We start from the raw sequence: 13582 nt of genomic DNA, 5'->3' as shown, positions 1-13582 counted from the left end.
AAAAGGCAAAACAGGAACAATAAAAATATATTTTTAATTACCCTACCAACTAACCTTATACACTCCTTAAAACCCACTACCCCATTCAGCTACTTTGACCCTATCTGCACCATACCAACACCTGGGAGGACAGGACACCACCACTCAACACACCCTGTAACTCTTCTGAAGTAAAATCTTGTATATCCAAATACTTTTCTGCAGCTGCCATCACATTTATTTTCTGTGATTTACGTTCCATTTCTGCGATACAGATGGTAACCATTTCTATGAACGCCAAGAAGCCAGCCTTACTGAAGCATATAGTGCATTCGAAAAGTATTCAGACCCATTGACTTTTTCCACATTTTGTTGTTACAGCCTTATTCTAAAATTGATTAAATAAATAAAAATTGTCAGCAATCTGCACACCATACCCCTTAATGACAATTTAGATTTGTAGATAATTTTTTTTTTTTGCAAATGTATTCAAAATAATAATAACACATACCTTATTTACATAAGTATTCAAACCCTTTTCCATGAGACTCGAAATTGAGCTGTTTCCTGTTTCCATTGATCATCCTTGAGATGCTTCTACGACTTGGAGTCCACCTGTGGTCAACTGAATTGATTGGACATGAGTTGGAAAGGTCCACACATGTCTATATAAGGCCCACAGTTGACAGTGCAATTCAGAGCGAAAACCAAGCCATGAGGTGGAAGGAATTGTCCGTAGAGCTCCAAGACAGGATTGTGTTGAGGCACAGATCTTGGGAAGGGTACCAAAAAATGTCTGCAGCATTGAAGGTCCCCAAGAACACGGTGGCCCCAATCATTCTTAAATGGGAGCAGTTTGGAACCACCAAGACTCCAGAGTTCCTCTGTGGAGATGGGAAAACCTTCCAGAAGGACAAACAACTCTGCAGCACTCCACCAATCAGGCCTTTATGTTAGTGGCCAGACAGAAGCCACTCCTCAGTAAAAGTCAAGACAGGTCGCTTGGAGTTTGCCAAAAGGCACCTAAAGGACTCTGACCATGAGAAACAAGATTCTCTAGTCTGATGAAATTGAACGATTTGGCCTGAATGCGGAGCGTCACGTCTGGAGGAAACCTGGCATCATCCCTACAGTGAAGCATGGTGGTGTCAGGATTATGTTGGGGGGATGTTTTTGAGTGGCAGGGAATGTGAGACTAGTCAGGATCGAGGGAAAGATGAACGGAGCAAAGTACAGAGATACTTGATGAAAACCTGCTCAGGACCTCAGACTGGGGCAAATGAGGCTTTGGGACAAGTCTCTGAATGGCACAGCCAGAGCCCTGACTTGAACCTTATCGAACATCTTTGGAGAGACCTGAAAATAGTTGTGCAGCAACATCCAACCTTACAGAGCTTGAGAGGGTCTGCAGAGATGGGGAGAAACTCTCCAAATACAGGTGTGCCAACCTTGTAGTGTCATACCCAAGACACGGTTGTAATCCCTGCCAAAGGTGCTTCAACAAAGTACTGAGTCAAGGGTCTCAATACTTATGTAAATATAGTTCCATTTTATTTGTAATAAATTAGCAAAAATGTCTACACCTGTTTTGCTTTCATTATGGTTGTGTGTAGATTGAGGGACATTTAAAAAATATATTGTTCAGAGTAAGGCTGTAACCTAACAATGTGGTAAAAGTGATATACAGTGCCTCTCTCTCTGTGCTGGCAGAGCTACTACTCCTCTCTGGGTCCCTCACCCTTGACACATCCCCTAATTTCTTCACTGCCTCGGCATAGGACATCTGCACTACTGACTCTAGCCATCTCAACCTGCGTCTCTCCCACCGGACACTTCCGATACCCAGCAACATGGTCACCCCCACACAACTTTATCCACTGAAATTACACACATCTTAATCTCCCTCCTACAAACTGCTGTGACATGACCATAAATGTTGCACCTGAAACAGCACAAAAGGATAACTGATACAATGGAGGTGGAAAATATTCAGACCCCTTTTTCCAAAAAATGTAGTCTTGTTTCTCATGGTCAGTCTTTGGTGCCTTTTGGTAAACTCTAAGCGGACTGTCATGTGCCTTTTACCAAGGGGTGGCTTCCACCTGGCCACTCTACCATAAAAGGCCTTATGGGTGGAGGGCTGCAGCGATGGTTGCCCTTCTGGAATGTTCTCCCATCTCCACAGAGGTACTCTGGAGCTGTCAGTGACCATAAAGTTCTTGGTCACCTCCCTGACCAAAGCCCTTCTCGCCCGGTTGCTCAGTTTTGGCTGTGCAGCCAGCTCTAATAAAGAGTCTTGGTGATTCCAAACTTCTTCCATTTGAGAATGATGGGGACCTTCAATGCTGCAGAAATGTTTTTGTACCCATCAAGATCTGTGGCTCGCTCGATACAATACTGTCTCAGAGCTCTATGGCCAATTCCTTTGACCTCATGGTTTGGTTTTGCTCTGACATGCACTGTCAACTGTGGGACCTTATATAGACAGATGTGCGCCTTTTCAAAATATGTCCAATCAATTGAATTTACCACAGGTGGACCCCAATCAAGTTGTAGAAACGTCTCAATGATGATCAATGGAAACAGGATGCACCCGAGCTTATTTCCTTATATGAACTGTAACTCAGTGAAATCTTTGAAAATGTTGCATGTTGCATTTATATTTTTTAACTTACAGTATATGATAATACATCCAATGATCATATAACTGGATTGATTGTTCCTTAGCGTAATTTCTTCAACATAATTGTAATTTAACTATAATTTCAATTTGTGAAACAGCAAGCGTTTGACAATAAATAGGAAAGAAATGTACACTACTTTGATATTACAGCATTCTGTACTCATTCATAGTGATTGACACAAAATCTCTGACAATATGGCTTACAGCTAAATATTTTCTAGTTCAACATATTATTCCTAGACCCTACAATAGGATATAAATGAGGTGATTAATACCTTGTGTGTGTGTGTGTATTTCCTTACTAATAAAGAAAAATTAAGTGTGCAAATACAATAATTGTCAAGGCTACAGCAACACATTTTTAAAAAGTGCTTAAAGGCAACAAGTGTTTCTACTGTTTGTGGAAGGTGGAAAAACTATTAAAGGGATCATATTTAAGTGGATAAAGCACACGCGCGTCTAAAACACCTTTAAAGTGTAGTGTAACATTAAACAGCTATAAATATCACAAATGGTGTTTGATAAGAGATATTTCCTCTTCTCGTGTTCAAATTGATATGCAGACAAGTCTTAACCCTGACCTTTCCACACTTCCACAACGAAGGCTAGCCCATTCAATAGACAGTAATATTAAACATTCTAAACTGGATGGTTCGAGCCCTGAATGGAGATTGGCTGACAGCTGTGGTATATAAGACCGTATACCACAGGTATGACCCCCCCAAAACAATTATACTGCTCTAATTATGTTGGTAAGCAGTTTATAGTCGCAATAAAGGCACCTCAGGGTTCTGTGGTATATGGCCAATATACCAAGGCTTAGGGCTGTATCCAGGCACACCACGTTGCTTCGTCCCTAAGAACAGCCCTTAGCCGTGGTATATTGGCCATATAACATACACCCCCGTGCCTTATTGCTTAATTATACGGTCTACTCCTAAAGCCGCCTGTTGCCTGAGGGGAATTCCCAACGCTCCGTCTAAACACAAATGTACACGATACAGTTTCATAAACATTTGGAACATTGCTTCTATGAAAGGTTGTAATTTTTTAAGATACTTACCGTACAAAGTTTAGTAAATTTGCACCCGGCTTTATTTTTAAACACTGGAAATATGGAATGGTTCAATGGAAAAGTGAGTGCAAGGTGAGAGGGTGTCGCAATGGTGTGTGAAAACTAGGTGCAACTTTCCTAAACTGCGCACAGTAAGTGTATATTTTGTATTTGAAATATTATTTCTCGCTTATATAAAAGTTCCAAAGATATCCAAAACCGTATCGCAAGTGTGGTGCATTTGCATTTCGACAGAGCGTCAGGAATAAACAAGAGCATTGGGACTGTAGTTCACATGGAGCCAGCTGTGGTCCGTAAAATCCTCTGAGAACCCAAAACAGGTTCCAGCTGTAAACCGAGAACCCCCGTAGGTTCTCGAGAGCTAAATGAAGACATGAATATTGACCCTGAATATGGTAATAACAGTCCCAAGATTAAAACAAATCTTAATAAAGCAGCTGAAGTGTTCCATGACATCACAAAAGTGTGCTGAATTAAAAAGTGTCACACTACTAATTGACCCATTATTATGCTGAGGAAAGACCAATAGACAACAGAGGGGGAAAGTAACAAAAGGTGAGCTTTAGGCCACCTAACAGCACACAATGGAGACAAATGTAACTAAAATGGGCTTTCAAGGGAGAGAGAAAATATTGCATAGAACTGTCTGAAATGGTGTAGCCTTGAAACCTGTGGAGTACGCAAAGACATTGCATGTCAATAGCTCTATGGCCTCTGAGAAAATAAGGTGAAATTAAGAATTCACAGATCCAGGAAGAAGTGACGGTACCACCAAATGAGGCCGTCCTGAAATGCTTCTAACAGATAAGCTCAAAAATACAAATTCAGTCAATAAACACATCAGAAAGTGGAGTGACATTCATTGCAAAATAAGATTTCCAGAGAGTGCTCTGAGGTGAGGACTTCATAGCCGGCCCCCATAGCTTGGTATCACTGTGGCAAAGGCACAAGGACATTGACGTAGCTGATAGGAAAAAAGCCAGACTCCCCGCTGATCATGCCCTCATACCAGTTGTCATCAATCTGGTTGGTGAGGATGATGAGGTCGCCCTCCTTGAAGCCCAGCTCTCCTTCATTCTCAGCAACAAAGCAGTAGAGCGCACGGCAGCAAGGCTGGTCTAGGAAAACCTCACAATCATCTGAAAGAGAACCACAATTGCCTTGAAATTGATATCACTAGATGACCACTAATTAGTCAATCTAAACAGTTAGTACTATTATGCACATACTGGTTATTTCCTTTTAATTTCATGATTTTATTTACATGATTTCCATTTGCTTGCATCAGCAATATGATAGACAGGACATCATGGAAGGTTTTGGTATGAAGTCGGTACCATGACCTGTGGGTTTACTCACGGTTACAGATGATGGGACTCTCTGGTCTTAGAGGTATGTTTGTGTACTGGTAATCTGGGATAAGTGGAAAAGGATGACAAGAAATAGCATATCTTAGTTGAAGGTCCTACTTCCAATAGAGTTGCTGCATACAAATACTGGTATCCTGTTTTGAAATGCATGAAATGGCATACATTTTAGGGTATCAGTACTTACTTTTTCCATTGACAGCTTGGCTTATCTGGGCATCTGCAATAAATTATAATGGACATATTAACGACTTAAAATCGGGAAAGCTTTAGTGAACCCTCCAGATGGCCCCAATTTACAAAAGAGACAGCATTTTACAATAGTAAAACATGATTTACACTAATAAAAAATACAGAAATAACATTATGGAAATGAATTGAACAAATTAAATTTGCTCAACAATTGAGCCAATTACCTGAAGATATAACTGATTTGACTGATGATCTGTGGGAAGATCCATTTTGTTGTGTGTTGATTGTGTTAACTTTAATAGATTTGGGCCTGGGCTCCCTCTTTGGTCGGTTGCTTGCAATGGCTAGCCTAGAAAGAACAGGAGAGACAAGGTCACAAGTTCACAACCATCAACAATGAACCAAACCCAGGCAGTATGACATGTGCCTTGAGTACTGAGTACATGTAGCTCATGATTAAGTCCCTGTCTTGAAGTGTATTTATTAATTTGATTGATACAATCACCTGCCCTGCAGACTTCGATTGAGGCTGTCCAGGATTTGGCAAGACTGGCGGTGATAGTCCAGAGCGGCCCCAATCAAAGCTGATAGGTGAGTCACATGCTCTGCCTGCAAGACCGGACCACAATAGATATCAGCACAGGATTGTCAATCTCACCGCCAGTGGCCAGTATACATGATAATGAGCCAACAAGCTAACTTTCAATAACATGTTTAGAGAAATTTGCATCTCCTTGTTTATAAAGAATAATAAACTTGTGGATATTTCCAACCCGTACACTTCTCCCAAGTTGTTACAGGATTATAATAGGTTGATAACACTAATCCTGAATAGAAGAATATGTTTACACAATGTTTGTTTAAAAAAAAAAAACTTTTTCTCTCCAATTTTGTGGTATCCCAATTGTTAGTAGTTACTGTCTTGTAGAATTAGTTACTGTCTTGTAGAATTGCAGTATTTTTGTTTTTGCTCACATCACTTTCTAAGAGGTCGAACATGCTTCTCTCTGTCAGCTCTTTGGAGTCCGAAAACTTCTCCCACGCCTGCATGATCTCCTCGTCAGGTATCTTTCCTTTGCGTCGTTTCTTGTAGTCAAAGTCTAGCCGACGACCTTCAAGTTTTCTTAGGTGGTACTGAAGAATGAATGACAAGTACATATGGATCTGAAAACAACACCCTTTTGCTTGTGAACAAGCATTTGATCCATACTGTCATAATCAACATTATACATTTATGACACATACAGCCAGCTGTAAACTGCACTTGATCTTCATTTACAATGATAGGTAGACATCAAAGGACCTTAAACCTTAAGCCTACAAGCCGTAAATCCAAAGCCTAGTGGCCTACAGCACATGGGTCAAAGACTACTAATCTGATACCTGTTCAGGCTGTTCCCTTTGCTGAAGCATTAATCATTTGGACTATTCTGAGTGATGGAGATGAGCCTCACCCCTATTTCCCTCAACTCTCTGTCCTGGAGTGCCTGCAGTGGGTCGATGAAGTTGTTCTTCACACTGATGTCCAGGGAATCTCTGGCTACGGCCATCTGTTTCAAGGCTTCCCCAATGTCCGCCAGTGCACATCCTACATGGAATTTACAGACATGAAGAAACATCTAAAAAAAACTTTTGATTCTGTTGAACACATCATGTAAAAATGAATAAACTGAGCTATTTAATAATTAAAATACATTCCAGGTCATATGATAGACCTCTAGATCTTTGGTGCGGGAGGATATTAGTGTACTAAGTGTTTGTACATCTCTAGGCCTGTACTCTTTTTGGAAGAGGCAAAAACTTACTGAAGCGTAGAACCTTACATTAGAACGATATTGATTTAACTGCTGAGTGTTGGGTTAAAAGCTTTTAGAGGTGAGACTCCTAAAGTATCTCACTGGTAACTGCTGGAGTATGTGTTTGGATGTAAAGCATTAGATACTGGGTTACAAACCCAGTTGGCGGACAAAAAATGAACTATCGCTACGACTAACTGGCCCATAACCTGATCTGAATGTAAATATGTGGTAGTAGAATATGGTATGATATGTGTTGACTGTAACCAGAGGCAGTTCGCTCCATGTGGGTTACAATTGTTGACGTACCAAAGGCAGAGCCGACTCCCAGTTCTCTACCGTAGTGCAACATGCAGTCTCCCAGCATTCCCTCAGTCTGGGGGTACCCCACAGCCTTCACCTGCCCACGGATCCTGGACACTGTGTTGAGCATGCCCAGTTTGGCTCTATATGCTATGGATCAATATTAGCATTCGCATAAAATATATCACATATACATTTTGTTGTACAATGAAATCCTATACTGGGCCAATTTATCAAGTGATACCATACCTGGATTTGGCTGGAGGTACTCTGTGGTTTTGGGCACAAGTTCAAGAACCATTTTGTGGGTCACATCAATTCTCTAAAACAGAATAATCAATGACAGAGCAGGGGGAAATTCTGTATCAGTGTTTTTGTCCTCTCCACATAATTCTCAACAGTGTTCGACATTGTTCTACCTAATTTGACAAATTGTGTAAAAAAGGAATAATACAAATGCAATAAAGCCCTGCCTCACCCTTTCCATTTTTTGAAATTCTTCATCCAGCTTTGTTCCCTCAGCCCCAATTATCTTCTCACTCAATAGCTGTGGCAAGATAAGAGATTAAAATATGAGGAAAGAGTGTATAATGGCAAAAGACAAAGCAAAAATCTTACTATTTTTCAATAAATAAGTTGGTATACAATTTGTATGGTAACGTGCTCGCTCTCCTCTCATGAAAACAAGTTTATTTATATGTATGCATCAAAACATTCAAATTAAAAAGGCAGACTACCGTAATGACGCGACTTTAAAACAAATATGAATTTTTCCCCCTCCAGAATGAACTGTACTGGCAAAACCAAATATTGCTAATAAGTAACTAGTAAAGTGAAAGTAGCCTAGGCTACATCCAAAAACTGGTGTGAACTCTTACGCGGATGTACACAACTAATGTAAAGGTTTTCCACTAGGTTATAACAATAAAGCCTGCACAATTTCAAACCACTCTTACTGTCAGCATGTATTTTTGTATCAAAAATAATTGATAAAGAACTGGCCATTGCATTGTGTGCCTTTATGCAGATCCACAAAGAGAAGCTGAATACACTCTGTAGCAAGTCAATAAGTATGTACGGCCTTTCTTCATCCCCATTGGTGATTGAATTCACATTTAAAAGTAGCAACATAAAATTAGGCTTAGTATGATATGCACACATATATAGTCCTTTGGCGGTCATTCGAAGAGCACTCACTGTCAGTGCTGGCATGCACATTACAAGGAGTATGAAGTGTCAGCATGTACAAACTTGAACACTCACTAGCATAAGACCAAACTAAATGTTATGCCTGGAAGGTAATTGTGTGATTTGTATGCATGTTAACAAGCAGTCTCTCCATTGGTCAATCATAACTGAATACATTTAGAAACACAAGGCTTATAGTAAGTCCAGTATTGCATGCATGGTAAGCCTAAGCCATTAAATGCAGGGTTCTAAATTACATGGGTGTCTGGTTGGCACTCAAACGAAATCAGGGCACCCCCATAATAATAGAACAATATGGGCAACAGCATGGAAATGGTGTTGAAAATGGGCACCCAATGTGAATGCAATTAGGATTTAAAATATCCTACACATTCATACCTGTGCTGTAGGCATTACTATCACTTATGCATGATTCATGCTTCATTTTCACACTTGAGTTGTAAAAGTTAGCCTAATTGTTCCTCTTCTATAGAAACCAAGCATTACCACACTGATACCCGTGTTGTGCCAAGATAACAACCTCTCCCTCAATGTGATCAAGACAAAGGAGATGATTGTGGACTACAGGAAAAGGAGGACCGAGCACGCCCCCATTCTCATCGACGAGGCTGTAGTGGAGCAGGTTGAGAGCTTCAAGTTCCTTGGTGTCCACATAACCAACAAACTATTATGGTCCAAACACACCAAGACAGTCGTGAAGAGGGCACGACAAAGCCTATTTCCCATCAGGAGACTGAAAAGATTTGGCATAGGTCCTCAAAACGTTCTACAGCTGCACCATCGAGAACATGCATCACTGGTTGCATCACCACCTGGCATGGCCACTGCTCAGCTTCCAAATGCAAGGCACTACAGAGGGTAGCTCGTACGGCCCAGTACATCACCAGGGCCAAGATTCCTGCCATCCAGGACCTCTATACCAGGTGGAATCAGAGGAAGGCCCTAAAAAATTGCCAAGACCCCAGCCACCCTAGTCACAGACTGTTCTCTCTGCTACCGCACGGCAAGCGGTACCGGAGTGCCAAGTCTAGGTCCAAAAGGCTTCTTAATAGCTTCTAACCCCAAGCCGTAAGACTCATGAACAGCTAATCAAATGGTTACCCAGACTATTTGCATTGTTCCCACCCCACATTTTAACGCTGCTGCTACTCTGTTTATTATCCATGCATAGTCACTTTAACTCTACCTACCTGTACATATTACCTCAATTACCTCAACTAACCGGTGCCACAACACATTGACTTTGTACCGGTATCCCCATATATAGCCTCGCTACTGTTATTTTATTGTTGCTCCTTAATTTTGTTATTTCTTTTTTACTTAAGTTTATTTAGTAAACACTTACTTAAAACGGCATTGTTGGTTAAGGGCTTGTAAGTAAGCATTTCACTGTAAGGTTGTATTCGGCGCATGTGACAAATACAATTTGATCTGACCTGCCCTTTCCAACAATGCAAATTTTAGAGCTCAAAGACATTTGGTATATCCCTATTTACACTAGAGGTCGACCGATTATGATTTTTCAACGCCGATACCGATACCGATTATTGGAGGACCAAAAAAGCCGATACCGATTAATCGGACGATTTTTTTATTTGTAATAATGACAATTACAACAATACTGAATTAACACTTATTGTAACTTAATATAAAACATCAATAAAATCAATTTAGCCTCAAATAAATAATGAAACATGTTCAATTTGGTTTAAATAATGCAAAAACAAAGTGTTGGAGAAGTAATATGTGCCATGTAAAAATGTGTGCCATGTAAAAAAGCTAACGTTTAAAGTTCCTTGCTCAGAACATATGAAAGTTGGTGGTTCCTTTTAACATGAGACTTCAATATTCCAAGGTAAGAGGTTTTAGGTTGTGGTTAATATAGTATTTATAGGACTATTTCTCTCTATACCATTTGTATTTCATATACCTTTGACTATTGGATGTTCTTATAGGCACTTTAGTATTGTAGGTGTAACAGTAGTGTCCGTCCCCCTCCTCGCCCCCTACCTGGGCTCGAACCAGGAACACATCGACAACAGCCACTCTCGAAGCATCGTTACCCATCGCTCCACAAAAGCCGTGGCCCTTGCAGCGCAAGGGGAATAACTACTCCAAGTCTCAGAGCGAGTGACGTTTGAAACAGTATTAGCGCACACCCAGCTAACTAGCTAGCCATTTCACATTGGTTACACTGATAGGCTTGAAGTCATAAACAGCGCTGTGCTTGCGAAGAGCTGCTGACAAAACGCACGAAAGTGCTGTTTGAATGAATGATTACGGGCCTGCTGCTGCTCAGTCAGACTTCTCTATCAAATCAGACTTAATTATAACTTAATAACACACAGAAATACGAGCCTTTGGTCATTATTATGATCGAATCCGGAAACTATCATTTCGAAAACAAAACGTTTATTATTTCAGTGAAATACGGAACCGTTCGGTATTTTATCTAACGGGTGGCAACCCTAAGTCTAAATATTCTTGTTACACAACCTTCAATGTATGTCATAATTACGTAAAATTTTGGCAAATTAGTTCACAATGAGCCAGGCAGCCCAAACTGTTGCATATACCCTGACTCTGCGTGCAATGAACGCAAGAGAAATGACACAATTTCACCTGGTTAATGTTGCCTGCTAAACTGGATTAGTAGTTATAACTAGTGATTATGATTGATTGTTTTTTATGAGATACGTTTAATGCTAGCTAGCAATTTACCTTGGCTTCTACTGCATTTGCGTAACAGGCAAGCTACTCGTGGAGTGCAATGGTTAGAGCGTTGGACTAGTTAACTGTGAAAATCTGTCGTTCTGCCCCTGAACAAGGCAGTTAACCCACAGTTCCTATGCAGTCATTGAAAATAAGAATGTGTTCTTAATTAACTGACTTGCCTAGTTAAATAAAAGTTTTTTTTTTTTTAAATTGGCGCCCAAAAATTCAGATTTCCGATTGTTATGAAAACTTGAAATTGGCCCTAATTAAATCGGCCATTCCGATTAATCGGTCGACCTCTAATTTACACTGAACAAAAATATAAAAATGCAACATGTAAAGTGTTGGTCCCATATTTCACGAGTTGAAAAAAAAGATCCCTGAAGTTTTCCATACACACAGAAAGTGTATTTCTCTCAAATGTTGTGCACAAATTTGTTTATATGCCTCTTAGTGAGCATTTCTCCTTTGCCAAGATAATACCACACCACCTGACAGGTTTGGTATATCAAGAAGCTGATTACATAGCATGCTCACTACACAGGTGCACCTTGTGCTGGATACAATAAAAGGGCACTTTAAAATGTGCAGTTGTCACACAACACAATGCCACAGATGTCTCAAGTTGAGGGAGCGTGCAATTGGCATGCTGACTGCAGAAATGTCCACCAGAGCTGTTGCCAGAGAATTTAATGTTAATTTCTCTACCATAAGCCACCACCAATGTCATTTTCAAGTATTTGGCAGTACGACCAACCAGCCTCACAACCGCTAACCAGGACCAGCCTGCACAAGACTTCCACAGCCGGCTTCTTCACCTGCGGGATCGTCTGGGGGGAGCCCCTAAATGAGCCTAAGAATTGATTTCTGATATGAATTGTAACTCAGTCAAATCTTTTACATTGTTCCATTCATATTTTTGTTCAGTATACATCAATTGTATGTTATGCAGTTAACTGACTGAAGCTGTAGGTCAGTCATGCACATCTCACTCCAGCGTTAATGCTAAATTGTAATTATTTCACCACTATGGCCTATTTATTGCCTTACCTGCCTAATCTTACTACATTTGCACACACTGTATATATATTTTTTTATTTTGTGTTATTGACTGTACGTTTGTTTATCCCATGTGTAACTAACTCTGTGTTGTTTGTGTCGCACTGCTTTGCTTTATCTTGGCTAGGTCGCAGTTGTAAATGAGAACTTGTTCTCAACTGGCCTACCTGGTTAAAGAAAGGTGAAATAACAAAACATTTAAAATTAAAATGCCTGTAGATCCCCAGTTTATTGGCTTTGCTGTGTAGATAGCATAGGCCTATCAAGAGCAACTATTTGGGACAGTCATTTCAGTGGTGACCCAGTTAGTATCCCTGGCACTGGCATTGTTTACTGAAGGTGTTCAATCACGCCTTTATAGCTAGAGGAATCTCTTAAAACCACTTTAGAAAACAAAGTCCAGAATCCACCAGCACAAAAGCCTACACATAATTGCAATTTCTGTCAAAAACCAATTATAATTCACGCATTGTGTCTAGCCTAGTGGTTAGAGCGTTGGGCCAGTTGCTAGATCGAATCCCCGAGCTGATAAGGTAAACATGTGTCGTTCTTTCCCTGAACAAGGCAGTTATCCCACTATTCCTAGGCAGTCATTGAAAATAAGAATTTGTTCTTAACTGGCTTGCCTAGTTAAATAAAGGTCAAATAAAAAAATCTAATCTGTAGGTCTTTACAGTTGGTATTGGTAAGTAAGGCCTATACTGGCCTAAAATAAAGACATGAATTAATTTCCCTTCTTGGCGCGTTGCCACAAAACGTCATACTAATTATCGCTGAGGCAACGGTTGCTTGCTGAAGTGTATGGGCTTTATCCACATGGCGCCATGCTAAGGAAACACAATGCACTGTGTCGTGTCGTCTCCTTACCTGACTTGCTTTGTGAAATTGCTTCTTCAACCCGGCTACCGACATCCTTCAAGAATCAAAAGGCCTAAATAATATATGGAAAGAAATAATGGGATGCCAACCGTGCTCTAATAGTTGACCCGTTGGTTAGCTACATTGTGTCCCGATTGCCCTCCAGTCCGTCTCCATCGTCGCAATGTATCAATGCGCTAAATCACTTCACCGGGTCTGTTGAGTCCTCGAACACGATTGGTTGAGAGCTTCTGGTTGACGTACATTAAAGTGCCGACGTTTACGTTGCATAAGGCATATAACAAAACCGTAACACTTACACAAAAAATCAAGTGGGACAAAATTA

At 40.4% G+C, this 13582-nt stretch overlaps 1 protein-coding gene across 1 annotated transcript; it reads right to left on the bottom strand.

Moving 5' to 3' along the window:
- Positions 1 to 1510: 1510 nt before the first annotated feature.
- Positions 1511 to 13431, bottom strand: LOC139373504 (SH3-domain GRB2-like 3b). The gene is made up of 11 exons (XM_071114100.1): positions 13246 to 13431; positions 7874 to 7942; positions 7645 to 7717; positions 7402 to 7545; positions 6751 to 6884; positions 6272 to 6430; positions 5802 to 5905; positions 5521 to 5645; positions 5292 to 5324; positions 5097 to 5150; positions 1511 to 4876 (listed from the first exon to the last, which is right to left on the bottom strand). The coding sequence occupies exons 1-11, from the start codon at positions 13288 to 13290 to the stop codon at positions 4668 to 4670; spliced, it is 1149 nt and encodes a 382-aa protein (XP_070970201.1). The 5' UTR covers positions 13291 to 13431; the 3' UTR covers positions 1511 to 4667.
- Between the last annotated feature and the right edge of the window lie 151 nt (positions 13432 to 13582).

This window comes from Oncorhynchus clarkii, chromosome 2, assembly GCF_045791955.1.
Source record: "Oncorhynchus clarkii lewisi isolate Uvic-CL-2024 chromosome 2, UVic_Ocla_1.0, whole genome shotgun sequence".
In the NCBI taxonomy this organism is placed as follows: domain Eukaryota; kingdom Metazoa; phylum Chordata; class Actinopteri; order Salmoniformes; family Salmonidae; genus Oncorhynchus; species Oncorhynchus clarkii.
This window is presented reverse-complemented; position numbering and strand designations above follow the sequence as displayed.